Here is a 17046-nt window from a genome sequence, read left to right as displayed (position 1 = left end):
ATACAAAGACAAATATTAGAGGGCTGTGCAATATCAAATAAATTGTAATATGCAACAGATATCTCAGTATTACTTACATGTGCATCACTGTCCAAGAGGTCCTTGACCTTGACAAAGTAGGCCAGGGATACAAGAACAACAGCAAATCCAGCAAGGCAAAATACAAATAGAACCAGTGGTGGTCGGCTACTGGCAAAGCTATAGAGGTTCTCACACATCCAGACTGCCATGACACTGTATGGTGGTTGGTCACCTGTCAACGTTTCTCATTTCTGGAAAAAATAGCATATTTAACCGATAAAATAGAGCTAGAGTTATTAGTAAGCAGAACCTCATGAGACAATTTGGTCTGGTATGAACATTTTTCAATAGGTCCCAGCAACCACATTTTCATGTGTGAAACACATTAATCTCAACATGTACTATAATACACATTTAATTGCAATAGACTACAAAATACAGGAATATGAGCACAAATACTGTACTATCTTTAAGGATGTTAAATATCCTGGAAATTAAGCTACAGTGACCCAGTTTTTATGTATAAATGCAGTCACCCTAAGTTGCATCCTCAAAGTATACATGTTAGCAACTGGTGAAAAGATACAGAAACTAGAGCCTATTCACAAATGTGATAACCTTTATTAAATCCTGGAAAGTATGTCACAGTGATTTTGGCCTAGTTTTGGTGCACACAGGATGCAAACAGTTTAAGCTTGCTGTTAATGTTGTTAATATCAGAAAGATAAAGCAAAAGGATAAGCATAAGTTTTAGGCAATTTTTGTTTAATAAATCCTAGAAATTAGATCACAGCAATCCAGTTTTTGTATCTCTCAAATATCTATTTTCAGATGCAGCCCAAGTGTAAGCTTGGTGACAAGTTGGCAACAGATGAAGGCATTGAAACTATATCACTGAAACAAATTGTAACTTTCATCAATCCTGGAAAATAGGTGATATCAACTCAGTTTTCATGTCCAACAATTATTCATCTCAAGAGTCACCAACAGTGCAAGTTTCATATCCACAAGTGTTGCAATTTCATAGATACAGCCTGGAGTAGGAGGATGGACACTTGGGCAATTTTGATAAAGTCTGGAAGTAGGCAACACTAACCCAGTTTTGGTGTCCAGTACATGTCCAGGTCAAGATGCAGCCTGAAAGTATGTTTAGCAACCATTGATGAAAATGGATTGGATTAAGGGCCTATACATGATATGTAATGATTTCAAATTAATCATAAATTGTGCATCACAGTTTAGCAGTTGTGATATGTGACAATTCCAAGAGGCTCAGACTTCAAGTTTCATGTCAACATGGGAAGTGATATAGGAGTCACAGACCAGAAAAGGAGGACAGATGGAAGCACTGACTGACCGATCAAAGGACAGTGTGACTCCTATATACTGCTCACAACAAAAAATGGAGGTATAAACATATTCAAGTCCAAATCTGTAGAAATGAAACTACTCCATATAGACCATTTTAAATTTTCGTTGCTTATACGACATCTTTCCTTTTGGACTGGGAAAAGCTGTCTGATCAAAGTCTACTGCAAGTACTTCAAACTGTACAATTGAAAATAGAATGAACAAGGCAGACCCTGTTATATCACAGCATAATGCCCTTGCAGATCAGGCAGACCAACACAGATCCTGACATAACATAATGCACTGGCAGATCCCACAGATGAATGCTGGCCCCAATACAACATAATGCACTTGCAGAACAGACAGACCTGCACTGACCCAATATAGCACAATGCACTGGCTGGGAAAGACTGGGTAAGCACTATTTACTGTTAGGTGCATCTTGTATATGTGTAAATGCAGTCAATGCCTTCATGTCACCATGTAACATGTTGCCTAGTATAAAAATATATCTTCAACAGAGTGACATAGAAAAACAAGTCCCTCAAACTTGACTTTTGCCCTATTGCCTAAAAAGTATTTCCAGGAATCCAGGAGAGTATGTTCTTTCCTATTCACTCTTCATTCAGGGCCTTATGAAGTTTTATAAATATCAGCTTGCCCAGTACAAACTGACTGGAAAATTTAACTTGTTCTTGGAAGACCTGAGTTGCAACAAAATATGACAATGTAACATCACAATTCAGGGGCAGATCTTGGGAGGTGTGTGGGTGGATGGGAAAAGAGCCAGTGACCCCACCCCATTTGAAAATGAATTTTAAACACTGGGAACATTTTAAGAGCAAGTTTTCATTACAGTTTGATGGGTAAAATTATGCCCAAACAGCATACAATGCAGAATCTTCCAAGTGCCTCAACCCCTGTGGGCACCTGGGCCTTCCATCCCAAAGACCACTCACGGACTTGTTTTTCTGCCACTCCCAATAATACTAAACTATATTTCTGTATCTACCCCTGCAACTAAGTAAAAAATTAGGGTAACTAAAATATGGGATGCTTAAAGGAAATTGCATTATATTCATGTTACAAATAAAGAACTTTTGTTTTCTTTTATCTGTTTGCACCTTAAGACTATGCTGATAATTCCAGCTACCAAAAGAAGTCCGCTACCTTGGTATCTCCTTGAGCGAGGCACTTTGCTCCAATTGCCTTTGGCACTAAATAATCTAATTGTGTTGCTGTGCTGCAAAGCAAGCACCAAACAAAAAATCAAAAAATAGTACAATCATGCAGACAGATATGTAGATGAGACAACAAGACTAAAAAAAGGTTAAAATACAGATAAAGTCTGAAGAGCGAATATAGACACATACATGTGTATATATAGATAAATGGTTATGTAGATATGGGGTTTTGGAAACTGATTTGAAAGAGACGTAAAGTTTCTTTCTTATTCCCTAGATATGTAAACAGATCCATATCTTCAACTATTATCAACAATACTGAATAACAGACATAATGAAATAATTTATATTCACAACTGAGCGACTTGAGAATGTTTATTTTATCCATTTACTTGACATTTATCATCTGGTCACCTTGAAATTGGTGACATCCATCGTAACATTTATTTTAGCATCCAGTTGCTTTAAAATTGGTGATATGCATCAAAGCTATCTCCAACAAGCCAACTTCTGAGAATAACTTTAGAACACTAAATTTTATCCATTTAGAATAACTTTAGAACACTTCATTTTATCCATTTAGAATAACTTTAGAACACTTCATTTTATCCATTTAGAATAAATTTAGAACACTTCATTTTATCCATTTAATTATTTGAGAAACAATAAATGGGTATCATTATCGTGTAATTAACACAATAGATAATAAGTACTACTTGCAAGTGCTAGAAATTTAGGTATATAAATTGTGCTTTCACAAAATCCATGTAGCTAATCATCAGTGATTAGTGCCTTTTATTCCTAAACACAACTATTAAAGAAATCATACGAGTTATAATATTAACAATTATCACAAAGTCAACTAAAAATCAGCAGAAAACATCAAAATATGACAAACCAATTTTTTTACAAGTCTGGAAGCTCAGTAATCTCCATCTGGATGCACTCACTGAGAATAATCTGCTGGTTCCAAACCAAAGTAAAGAAGGCAGGTTTGGCTTTAGGTTAATACACTATTGACCTAAACCAATTAAAAATACCTACCTCTGGAAACAAACCAAAGAAAACATTGCAATGGAAGGATGAAGCAAAGCAAACCAGGAAACTGGCACTATCATGGACGAAGATCAGCCAAGCAAGGAAGTCACTACCCAGATAGCTTGTCATCAGATGTACTGCCCAGGACAGATCTCCACATGACCCCAGCTTATAGCCATTCAGACCATCTTGGTTATTTACGAAACAAGGTTTGATCAAGAAGTTGTAAATAAATTCAACTATTTTTTTGCTTGCAACTTCTTAGTCGATCCAAATTTAGAAATAACCGAAGTGGTCAATACAGATTGTGGTTTCCATTTTACAAAGAAACTGCAGAAAATAAAATGCATGATTTTATCTGTAATTAATGCACTGACATACACAAGGCAATTTATTTTTGCTGAGGTGGTCTGATTGGGTTATGACGTGAAAATCTGCAAATCCAAGTGTATCATGTAAAATAAAAGAATCAATAGATGAAAGAAACTGCAGGCAGTTATGTAACAGAAGACTGTGGTGTTTATATATGCACTGTTAAGAGATAACAGATGACTGTGGTCCGATATATGCACTATTAAGAGATTGCAGAGTATCAAACTTGCTAAACATAAAAGCATCATAAACTCGTGAACTGAGCACAACCCCACTCCCTCTTTTTTTCCAGGTTTCCAAGTGGGAAAGGGGCTTCAAAACAATAAGGTTAATGAAATTTAATTTGAGCTTGCCCTGGGCATTGAATAAGCAGATGTATAAAACTAAGTAAATATTTAAATCATCTCTAACATTCTTAAGAAACTCCAAACAAAATTATCTTCTTATATCTGAGATATGTTCAAAAGACACCTTTAAGTGCATGCGGTAGCATGTTAAAAGATGTGCCAGCGCATGAGATAACATGTTCAAAAGACACCTGTAAGTGCACAAGGTAACAACAACAAAAATACATGTAAGTGCACAAGGTAATGTGTTCAAAAGATACCTGTAAATACCTCTGACCTTGAACCTGATATTACGGCTCAAAGATCAAGTGAGCTTGCCCCAATGTCAAGATATAACTGCATACTAAGTTAAATCTATAATTAATATTTGGGGTGTGGGAGTTACTTATGTGGTATTCTTCACATATATTCATCCATCAATGGGTTAAATGATAACAAGATATCCAAGTGGGCCTGATATTGTTCACCTGATTAGTTTACATGTTTCAGCTTGTGAAAGCTAATTCACATGTACTGAAACCGTTCTAGGTATAAAAAAAATAGCTTGGAACACAGTCTATTACTGTTGGTGTCATGTATCTTCTTTCCACAACAACATAATTAGGATCACTTTCTCAGCATAAAAAGGACAAGTCGTTTATACAACCAGAACTGTCCTCAACATCTCAAACTGCCCATTGGAATTAAGCCAATATTTGTAACTTTGAAACTATCTACAGCCCATCAAGGCATCAGTCAGCAAGATACTGTGTCTGAAGCTCAAACTACCTGATGAGATCAAAAAGATGAGGGTTTGACCCAATGGCAAAACCCCTAGAGAACAAAAGAGTGTTAGAAAGGGCTGCCCTACAACACCTATCAGTGGACACAGAGCATTCTCTTTCCCCAGAAAGTAAGAGAAGAAAATCTGCAAGTGCACTAATGGTGGACAGTTAGGACCAACACAATTCCTTCTGCACCAATAATAGAAGATTTTCCAGTTTGCTTCATAAACCTTGGAAGTAGATTGCCTCCTAGCATGATGTGGTTGACAAACCTGCTCAAAAACTGATCACTCATGATAAGCCATGCAATAAGGAGGTGTACATGTAGACTGTTATGAAGAACAGATCACCACCCCTCCTGTGCTGTGACAGTAGGTCCCTCCTCTGTGTAATACAATAGAATCTGTCTTGAAAGACCACCTCTTCTGCCCAAATATATTGGTCTCTCAAGACAGGTAATAACACAATATAATCAATAAATCCATGCATGGAGATCCTAATCTCTCAAAACAGGTGGTCTCTCATAGCAGAGGTCTCTCATGATAGGTTTTACTGTACCTTGGGCTTGGCTACAATAAGGATGAATAGGTCGCTGAACCATGACAGATGGTGCCACCCTGTAACTGCCTGAATGAGCTAATCAGTAAATATCCTGAACTGCAGAATTATTCTGAAAGATGGGAAGGTGTATGCATACAGATAAACCCAACTAAAATGGCAAAAATCCCCCAGACCCTCTAATCTGGTACTGGAGAGGTATAAAAGGGGAGCTTGTTCTTCAGTCTCATAGTAAGCAAGAACACCAAGGGTCTTCTCCACAGTTGGAAAAGTGTCTCTGCTACTTACTGGTGTAAAGACCATTCTATTAGGACATCACAACCCCCTCTGGTGAGACTGTTGGCCAGGATATTCCTCTTGCCCAAAATAAGGTGAACCCCAAAAGTGATCTCCAAAGAGGCTTCCCATCTGAGGAGAATCCAGAATTTTACACAAAGAAAAGGTACATGTGTTGATTCCCAATGCCTGAGGTACACTACTTCTGACATGTCTGAGGTAACCATAGCACAGTGATACCTTATAAGGTTGACATAACCCTGCTGGGTTAGAAATGCTATCCATATTTCCAAGTTCTTTATATAAAGGGGTTGCTTCTACCTTGGAATAAAATTCCTGAATAACTACCTCTTCTAGAGTGCACCAAATCCAAAAACGTCGTGCTGGTGTAAAGAAACGAGTGGGATTTGAGAATATGAATTGAGACACTGGTCAAGGACAGGTCCCAATTTAGCCACAAACACAGGTATTGGTGAAAATTAGATACCAGGAGGATCAGAGCTGACAGAGGGCCCTTGTGTGGTCTCCAATTTGTCAGAAGCAGGAAATGGAGGGTGGAAGTAATGTCTCCACAGGGGAACCAAGTCTGCAGCTGAGTTCAGAGTCCCCAGCAGAGAGGTACAGGTGAGCCAACAACGTTTTGGCCCAAGGAGACATTATAATGGATAGGATTTGCTGAATCCTCTCCTGAGGAATATGAACCCTGCATAGACAAGTGAGGAAGTTCATCCCCACATTTACAAAGTCCTGAAAAGGGGTGAGATCCAGTTTGGTTTGGTTTTGAAGGATTTACTGCCATTTTTCAAACAAAGGCTACACAAGACAGATAATATCTTTGGTGGCTGAAGAACCTGACAAAAGCCACTGACCCATGGGAAGATACTGAAGTTTTCTCACATACCCATGTTAGTCAAGCCAAGACTCAAACACATACAAGTGAGATGTGAGAGTGATCTGTACATGCAAACACCCAGGGCCCTAGCTGAAATCAGACTTCTCTGCATTTAGGATAAGAGAGAAAAGATATTATTGACTAACAGAGGGACAGATCCTTCAGAAAAAATCTCTAAGGGCATTGTGCATCAACCATTCATCAAAATACTTAAAGTTGGGAATCCCTAACGACCTTAAGTAGGCTGCAACTTGCCCAATCACCCTGGTAAAGACTCTTGGGACACAGAACAGTCCAAACAGATTAGCTCAAAACTGAAAACCCTCCTGATCGAAACAAAACCTGAGGTGTGTGTGTGATTTGGATTTTTAACGTAGCTTTAACAATTTTGCAGTCATATCGCATGATGTCTGCAGTGTGGCAGTTTATAGTGATGTCTAGCACTGGAGCATCATGCTGCAGACATGTAGCATGATGTCCCACCCAGTCACATTATCCTGACACAAGGCCAACCAGTCCTAACAATAACCTCTTAATGCTGAGTGCCAAGCGAGGCAGCCGTTAGTACCATTTTTGTAAGCCTTTGGTATGACTCAGCCAGGATCAATCCCATGACCTTCCGCATCCGAGGTGGATGCTCTAACCACTAGGCCACCGGAGCGGTCAAAACCTGAGGTATTTCCTATGATGAAGAAAGATTGAGACATGAAGGTACACATCCTGAAGAATGACGAAAACTAGTTGCTGTGCATTATGTAGTTCATGAACAAAGCTGTGGTCTCCATATTTAGTGTTCTTCTCAAAGAAATATATGAATAGAAAGCCAGCATCTTGTTGTTCTGTACCATCTCAATTGTACCTTAAATGAGCAAGTTTGAACTGGTGAAAGAAGACTGAGGATCTGTGAGAGTGGAGGATGTTCCCTGAAACAGCCAACAGTTATCCTCAAGGCTGAGCAGACCCACAATTCATCTTTGATGCTGCCCAAGCACCTGAAGAAAAAAAAAAAAACAAGACAAGCTCCAACCAGGATGCTGGGAAAAGGAAAACAATGAAGGAGAGCATGCAACTTCCTAGGGCTGACCCCATCCCTCCTTGGGAAAGGAGGAGGAGTCATACAACTTTCTCCCAGGGCCTATCCAACTGCCTCATCTATTGAATGGTGGGTGAGGCAGCTTTGAACTAAGGCTGCTTCAGAGACTGCTAGGACTGCACCTGCTTCAAGAACTTGAGACATGGTTCTTGGCCTGTTTCAATATGCCTGAAGCTTCTGCCTGGGACCTCTGTTGTTACATCAAATCCCATGGTGCCATGGAGAGGATCAGGACTCTGAAGATCACCTATGCCTCAAGTGGTACAGACATGAAAAGGTTCTTGCTGTAGTCCATTTAAGATTGTCATCATCTCCAAGGCAATGTGGGGGGTGATGAAGTTCTGCAGACAGCAATATCGACATGGACAAAACAATATCTTTTGTGGCAGCCTCCATTACATGCTGAAGTATTGCTCAAGACAATTATTTCTCCTTCAAAAGACCTAAAAAAGCTGCTGAAAAGAAATCAGCATGTGAAGCAATTCTCATGACAGTAAAGGCCTTAAGCTACAAGGCCTTCAAGGTTCTAACCAGAGGTGGATTATATGTGCTAAGGGGCAAAGCCAGAAAATGGCCAAAATACCTGGAGGAAAAATCCAATGTCTGAAGTATTGAATGAGGGACAGACCAGCCTATTACTACATGGTAAAATCAATGCTTCCAGGAAAACGTCTGTGTAAGCTCCCAGACCACTGCCATGTGCAAGAAGAACAGAAGATATGGATGTAATATTCCTGAAGGTTTAGGACACATGTCTGGGGGAAGGATGTGGTCAACTTTATTCACCAACTTTAGTGAATGTCCAATCTTCCTCCTCCTCAAATACTTGGCTCAACAGGTGGAGGGGGTGGGATCCAATAGAGGGGGTGGGACTATCACCATCAGTTCCTCTAAGAACTCGTGTAAGTTCACCATGATTATCTTGAGCTTGCTCCCAAGGTGACACAGGACTGTCCCTCCCCAATATCTCTCAGGAGAAGGAGATGTTGAAATTGGATATCCCTCAGGCCATATCTGTTCATGAAGAGGTGATCACCTTCTAGATTGTCTAATAGACCTGCTTTTTCACCCTGGCCTGAGAAGACAAAAAAAGCAGATTGTTGTTGTAGGGTTTAACGCCATTTTTCAGCACGCGATAGGCTATACATGGCGGCCAGTATTAATGGTGGAGGAAGAACCCAGGAAAACCCCGGAAAGAACCACCGACCCACGAGAAGCTACTGGCAAGCTTTCTCACATGTCCACATTAGCCGAATCCGAGACTCGAACCAACGCAGACAGAGGTGAGATGGCAGTGATCCGTAACGAAGAGCGCTTTAGACCACTCGGCCACTCGGAGCCCCTGACAGCAGATTGATGGCCTGCCACATCTGCAATATGTTGAAAACAAGGGAGATATGTCCAGGGCACCATTGTATGATAAGACTCTCTTCTCCGAAAGGGACAGATGGTCTCAACTTATACCAACTAGACATCATAAAAAAGTCACTTACCCATGTGGATATAACCATTCATTCAGATAAAGAACATACTGCACCATTTTCATTTAGGACCAACTAGACATCATAGAAATCTCTTGTGAAAAGCCCTGGTTGTTATGACATTCCATTCAGAAGGTGAGCAGTACCAATATGTTTAAGATGGCTGTCACCTAGGATCAACTAGACATGACAGGAAGTATTTAAGTATATCAATATCTATTGCAAAAACTTCAAAACACAGCTTCTCGGATCATACTTAAAGTACCACGATCAGAGCACACCGCCCTGCTGCTCCGTACCCTACACTGGCTATCCATTCGATCCAGAATCAAACACAACATTTGTTCTCTGTGCTACGTTTTACTGATGGACTCTAGTCCAACATACCTATCCGACCTCACCCGTGTGCACACACCAGCAAGATACTTACGCTCCTCTTCTGACAATCGTATACTCATTATTCCTACTATGAAAACAAAGTCATATGGACAGCGTTCTTTTGCATACCAGGGCCCAGCAACGTGGAATGAATTGCCCACTGAACTTAGACACAAAGACACAGTGATCACATTCAAGAGTACTCTCAAAACTCACTTATTTCGACTGCAAGAACAAACTTAAAGACCTACCTTAAATATTCTCAGCATGTTTTTTTAAAATATATTTTCTAATTTCATGGTGCTTGTGTTTGTAATCATATCTTTATATATGATTTTTATGTTATAGGTATTGTCTAATGTTGTAAAGCGCTTAGAGTTTCTAAAGATTAGGCGCTATACAAAGTCCTCATTATTATTATTATTAAGTGAAAACCCATTTTGATATGACTATCTATTCAGGAGGAATAGTGATAACATGGCTGATGTGGTGACCATATTGGATGCCTGAGCACCACCATTTTACATTAGAACCAATTAGATCTTGGAATGAATGCTTGTGTAGTGCTTTATTGCAATCCTCCAAGTATTTTAGTGATAAAACCTTGCACTAATGCACTGGCAGTTGTCACAGAACAGATGAGATGAACTGACAACAGGCCATCCCATCAGCTCTTATTGCTTATAACTATTAGAGCTAAAACCTAATATTTAATTGCAAACTCACTTTTGGAAAATTTTAATTTGGTCCAATTTTTCAGTATTTCAATTACACATAATACTTCAGTTACTTTAAGAACATATGAAATTGTTTTTACTCTGAAGGTGAAGTTTGTAAAATGAATTAAAGTCAATATGATTATATAACATGTTTTTTTTAATTTAAAGAATAAGAAACTATAGAGAACACACCATAAAAGGTGAAACATAATTTGTTTTGCATAGCTAAAGTGTGCATTCCTTTCTCATTTTCTCCATTCTTATATATTTCCAGTCTTCCCAGACTTTTCTTATACAGAAATATCTGCACAAACACAAACTGCATATTTACAAACATTAATTATCTGAAAACAGTAACAGGGAAACCCTGAATTTGTTACAATCATATAAACAATATGTGAACAGTTGTAACAATATTACAATGGGACAAAATCAAGAAGATTAGGAAAACACTTCAGGTGCAATGTCAGCTATATCAGTATATGTGCATTTTCTTGAGGCAGATATTACTCATACATGAATTCATCTTTCCATGCCATGCATCTGTGTGTTTCATTCTTGGGTATAAGTCTCAGTGGATTCCAAGATATGCCCCATAGTTTGGTTTTTGGTGTTTTACAGCACAGAAACCACATGAAGGTCACTAAGCACTGAGGCATTTGGCATTTGGACAGAGTAGCGGACCCATGCGTACCTGATGTTTGGATTCGAAACTCACCCTTCTACTATACAGTCCAGCAGGAAACCACTGAGCCAATGTGACCACCCATGCCTATGGCGTTCCTAGCCCCACTCTCAGGGGCATCATCTAAATACTAAGCATTGGCATAATCTACACCCTTGGTACCGACTCAAATTATTCACTGAGCTATGAATTGCTCAGAACAGGTGGTCTCTCATGGCGGATCACAATAAATCTATCAATATGGGGACTGAGAACCTGTTATCATTAATACTGGTTATCTCTCACAGAAGTGGTATGTTTAAACAGGTATGTATGTATGTATGTATGTACATGTATGCATGCATGCATGTATGTATGTATGTATGTATGTATGTATGGGTTTTATCATTGTGTTATTTAGACAGTATTTTTATCTTGATCATTGTCTTCATAATTTCTCTTCATTCAAATTGAAACAGAGCACTTAAACTGCAGCTTTGTATTTGTCATGTTCTATCTGCTTTCTCCAGGAAACATGTGGATGGTTTGGTTTTTTGTGTGCACCTTTTATGTTACTTTATCAGATGGTTTCAATCACAGAGAAAAAAAGATTCATCAATTTAGTTCCTGTGACTTTTCCCATCCCATTTAAGATATCAGGACATTTATGCTGCTCCCCAACATAAATGTTCATATATTTAAAATGTGGGAAAGGCCAGAGGAAATATACCACCTACTGTGTTATCCTTTATAAACGAGGATGAGAGTAGTCCTACAATGTAAGACATATCACATGTTATGTTTTGTGCTACACCTAAAACATAAATATCAAGGACGAGGTCTTATATTGTACGACTAGGATGAGAGGTGATTATTAACATATAAACAGATTCTTTGTAAACAGATGGTACATTTTATTGCACATCAACTCATATATGCCAGTTGAACTTTCCTGGTCAGCCTCCTCCCCCCCCCCCCCCCCGCATTTTATAATTCTGAAGAAACCATTCACATCTCTTTACTCAAAAGCAAAATAAAATCAAACGTTCTACATATCCGTTTCATAAAACCACACATTCTAAAGGTCAGTTTTATAAGTAATTTTTAAATACATCATGGATGACAAATATTGTTACAAGAAAAGCCAGTTTTCCTCAAGTGGGGAAGGGGTAGATCTCTGCATGATAAATACTGTAAACACTGCAACTTTATATGTACCTTATATATGGTACATTGTCTTTATAACCCCTGGCTCGCCACAGTCCACAATACACCTGTGGGCAAAAATATATTTCAAACGACAGGTCAAAATGATGAATCCCATGCAATCAACTTAATTCCTTTAGCCTAAGGATTTCGCCTCGGGATTCTTTTCTTTAGTTATTCTCCATAACTAGGTCTGATTTGTGCAAAATCGAGTAATTTCGAGGCGAAATCCCTAAAAGGATTAGAAAATCAAAACAGTCACGTTTCCTCACCAAACTGTATTACTTCCACTGCCTCGTTTACAACGTGTCACATGTCAACCATTGCACACAAGCTGCTTTTCATTAGGATATACTAATTCTCGTTTGTCTAAAATGAACCAATAGTTCCACGACAGCAAACGTCATACCGGCGACTCTCGCGAATGTTCGTGTTTATCATGTGACCATGATATGTGTAAATTGCTAAGGTGGTTACGCCCACATGTCGAATCCAAACAAATACATTAAAATGAAAGATTAAGCTGAGCAAGGTGCAAGTGGTTTAAAATGTTCGTGACTTTAATGAATTGAAAGCAAGCATATGTTATTTTCTTACTTCATGTTGACCTGTTGTCTCGCTGTCGTAAAATTCATAATTTTTAGTTTGCATTGTCGTGTTCATTTCCACAACAAACATGTGATTAGTTTCAACGTGGACTAATGATGACGTCAAAATACTGTGCTCTGATTGGTTAAAACCATGACACTGTCAATCAAAATCCACGTGCTTGTAATCATTTTTCCCAACTTCGTTGTGTTATGATCAAGCCGACCGCCATCTTATCGAAGGGCTTGTCGGCTTTGTATACATTTTTCCAGCGGCAGATCGAGCAGAAGTTCGCAAAATATGATTCCTGAATGTATACATTAGTGCCTAATTTATCGGCCAATCTAATTAGTAGGAATGAGTCTGGATACGTTAATAGAAGCGGCTGAGTTCCTTGAATGGAAAGGGCAAGGTAAAGAACACGTGGTATTATAAGCACATGGCAGCAGTTTTATTTTGTACTCTGAACACGCATTTTTGCTTTCTTGGCATTTATTTTGTAATTTGGCATTTAAATGCAACTTTTGTCGATGAGTTTAATGCTACGCAGAATTAAGACGGTCCATTTCCTTAACAGGATAGGTAAAATTAGAACGATCCTTTCAGTATGTGATGTTCATGCGCGGCGTCATGATCCTCATTTGCATATTTTCAAAAAGAAGTCCACTTTTCAGGGCCCCAGCCGGACAGCCATAAAGATCTGCACCAGTACGCGAAGCCTCCTTCTATTAGTTCGGAGTCAGAAGAGTCGAATGTTAGTGGAAAAATATATGAATTTGACGAAAATGGAAAAGAAAAGCGTCGCCCCGGAGGGTAAATAGTTCCTGCATACATACATACATGCTTATTTTATTTAGGTCACGTGCAGATACGAAGAGTAAACAAGTGTGACTTGTTATTAAATTCCTCCCAGAAAGGAATTCAGTTATCACATGCCATTGATATTCCAACAGACATAAAATATAATTTGGCACGAACGCAGCTGTATTTTGAAATTATTTAGCAAATTAAAATTTCATACAGATTATACTTCGTTGATATTATTGTACGCTACCGGGATTATCAATTGACGCACTAAACATTGAGTAGAACAAGACGGTCATCAACACGAGAAATTGGAATATATAGATCTGTTATCAGAAGTCTTTGACCGTTTGCGAAAAATGATGTAGCATTTTCAAAGCCTTGAAAGTTTGGGAAAATCGAGCAGATTACCCTGAGGTCTTTAAAAGTCTTTAAAAATTTAAATAAACCCAGACATTTTAATTTATTCCATAATCACAAATAAAACTGTCCAAGGTTGTTAGATACGAATATAGACGAGTTTTCCCGGTTTCTTTCTTTTATGACCCGTTCAGTTTCATTTCATCATTAAACAATATTGAAGTGTTTTGCATTTGTTGTTTTCTCATTTAACATAACTTGTATGCAAAATGTTAGTGAAAATAAATCTTGGAAATCTATGTTTGTGGTCTTTGAAAGTTTGGGAAAAGTCTTTGAATTTGTCATTCAGAAGTCTGTATGAACCCTGCTTATAACCCACTGACCCCAGATCTCTTCATGTGAAACTTTGTTAGCAATGCGCAAGGTATTTTGAAATGTGCATATTCAAGGAGAAATATTAATTTTTTTGGGATTAACCATATCTCGTTATTGCATATTTTTGTCTTCCCAGTATACTCCAATGCTATATTATCATGGCAAATGGGATTTTCCGATTAATTTTGGAAATACAATGTCTTGTCATTGTTTACAGATGCCAGTAAAGATGCAAATATCTTATAACACAGTCTACTCGAAAATGTCAACAATTTTGTTAAGCTTACATTGAAAATGAATGAACATTACTTTTTTGTTAAGTGAATGTAATTCCGTTGATCATTATATACAAAACTCCAGAAGAAATTGCTATACCTGTATTGGCTTTGATTACAAAATATATTCAGTGTATCGTATGATGTTTGATGATTGTAGGTCATCTGCTGATGGTTATGTACATGTACTTATAATGTTAAGCTTGGAATTTAATTCCATGGTAGCCAGTATGGACCAAAATTGACAAATGTTTACTGATAATTCATACTTCTTGTATGTAAATAAACTATTGCTTATGATTATACATCTTGTACGTAACTAAGAATACAATAGCAGTTAAACTTTCTTCAGATCAGTAATATGTCAGTAATAATGATAATAATTTCTCATATATTTATATTTCTTTGCCTACACTGCATTTAAAATTCATATAAAGTTAAATAATAATTGTTTTTAATTTGTAATGTTGTTATTCATGGATTTCCATTTAATTACATTTGTGTGTTCAATCTGATCATTGGATCCTTTTGTTTATTGTGGAAATATTCTTCCAGTACAAGCTTGGACATGTCTGTCTCATAGATAAGTTGCAATTTGTGTTTATTATAATACATTTTTGCTACCGTACCTAAGTTGGGCAAATGTGGCGATAATATATAGTTGTTCCCCCATGGTACGTTAATCTGTGCCATTTTTATTTACATTTATGTGCTTTGATTGACAAATATTTTTTAAAGGAATAGAAAGAGGGAAAGTCATTGAAACTTTACAAATTATAAGTAAGCAGCAATACAGAACTGTTTTAATGTGTACCGACAAGAAAATTAAGTACCGCAATAATACAGCATTCCAGGCTAAACCCCAAGATAATATGCCAGGAGCTGATTAAAACTTGGTATCTAAAAATAGCATGTAGTAGAAATTTCCTACATCTGGAGATCAGCAGTTTTTCACATCAACAGTGATGAATTTGCAAACGTAAAAAAAATTCAAAACATTTTGTATAGTACCTAAAGCAAATAAATGTGATATTTGTACATTAATTAGAATGAAATGAAAAAAGATCGTGCAAATATATATCATTTTTTGCTGTCTGCTGTCATTTAGGGCAAACTGTTCCAAATTATTTGTTAGAATTGACCTTACAATGATTTACTTTGAAATAAAAGCATAATCCAGCTGAATCAGAGAATGTTTTAATTGCATGCTATTCTTGCACCTAAAATTGGAGTAGTAAATGAAATGTCAAGACAATACATAATGTTCCTCAAGAGTACAAAGTGGTTATTCTGTCTTTATGTTTGCATATACAGTTGACAAAGGAGCGATCCAGAAATATATGCCTCCTAAGCTGGTGATCAGAACTATTAAAATTACTTATCTGTTGATTATGAAATTGCTACATGGTGTGCCAGTTTTGGTCCAAAATTTGACATGATTTTGCAGTGTAACATTTTCCGGCCTTAAGAATGACATCATCAACACTGTACTACTTCCATCATGCTGTCCATGCATCTTCTGGTTTGGATTGCAGGCCTGACCCATTTCATTCATAAATCAGTTAAGAGGGGCAAATGCATTTGTAACATTTTGTCATTCTTTTATGCACCTTGAAACATGTGCTAATATTATAATAAGGCCAGATATGCAAGATTTGTAGTTTGTACCTTACATAAATACCAATAATTCCATAAAGGAAGTTGTCACCTGAGTACAAGGTATGATGCAAAATAGTCCCGTTGTGGTCTCTGAGTCGATATTTTCCAAAAGCTGCTTAGCATCATCCATTCCCTCCCACCCAATTTTTCTTGTCTTGGACAGATAAAGAATAAATGTTTAAAACATGTTATCATCAGATGGAAATGAGGACATATTTAATTGAAGATTTATTGTGCTGTACAGTGATCTTTGCATCCATAATATGTCCGTATTTCAGCAGACAAATCTAAATTTCATTATTATTTTACCCTTCAGGTACTTCTTGTGGACCAATTGATTGGTAGTATATCTTGTGAACTGGTCAGGGTTTCCTCTGACCCTTCCCATGCCATTGTAGATATCTTAATATTTGTTGCCATGTGGGGTCAGTGACAACTGTCTGTCAGAAAAGTTGTAATTTGTTGCCACTGGATAGTACGAACAAAAGTAGCCACTTACTAGTGGGTCAAGTGCTCCGGTGGACTAGTGGTTAGAGCGTCCACCTTGGATGCGGGAGGTTGTGGGTTTGATCCCCAGCCAAGTTATGCCAATAACTTACAAAAATGGTACTAACAGCTGCCTCGATTGGTGCTCAGCATTAA

General features: G+C 37.8%; 2 protein-coding genes across 3 annotated transcripts in view; one reads left to right on the top strand and one right to left on the bottom strand.

Annotated features, from left to right (window-relative positions):
* LOC149776989 (transmembrane protein 248-like) overlaps positions 1 to 12751 on the bottom strand; it is a 62499-nt gene extending 49748 nt beyond the window's left edge. The window contains exons 1-2 of one of the 2 annotated variants that reach the window (XM_089941742.1): positions 12616 to 12751; positions 78 to 272 (exon numbers count right to left, since the gene is read on the bottom strand). In XM_089941742.1, coding sequence (XP_089797868.1) covers positions 78 to 230 — 153 coding nt within the window. In that variant the 5' untranslated portion in view covers positions 231 to 272; positions 12616 to 12751. Of the gene's footprint in view, positions 1 to 77; positions 273 to 12355; positions 12595 to 12615 lie in introns of those variants that run through there. The other variant, XM_089941743.1, reaches the window with a different exon arrangement.
* Positions 12752 to 13137: 386 nt separating this feature from the next.
* Positions 13138 to 17046, top strand: part of LOC149776988 (uncharacterized) — a 40198-nt gene continuing 36289 nt past the window's right edge. The window contains exons 1-2 of the mRNA XM_089941726.1: positions 13138 to 13343; positions 13606 to 13744. Coding sequence (XP_089797852.1) covers positions 13289 to 13343; positions 13606 to 13744 — 194 coding nt within the window. The 5' untranslated portion in view covers positions 13138 to 13288. The remainder of the gene's footprint in view (positions 13344 to 13605; positions 13745 to 17046) is intronic.

Source organism: Sinohyriopsis cumingii, chromosome 18 (genome assembly GCF_028554795.1).
Source record: "Sinohyriopsis cumingii isolate HCF-2022 chromosome 18, ASM2855479v2, whole genome shotgun sequence".
Taxonomy (NCBI): Eukaryota; Metazoa; Mollusca; class Bivalvia; order Unionida; family Unionidae; genus Sinohyriopsis; species Sinohyriopsis cumingii.
This window is presented reverse-complemented; position numbering and strand designations above follow the sequence as displayed.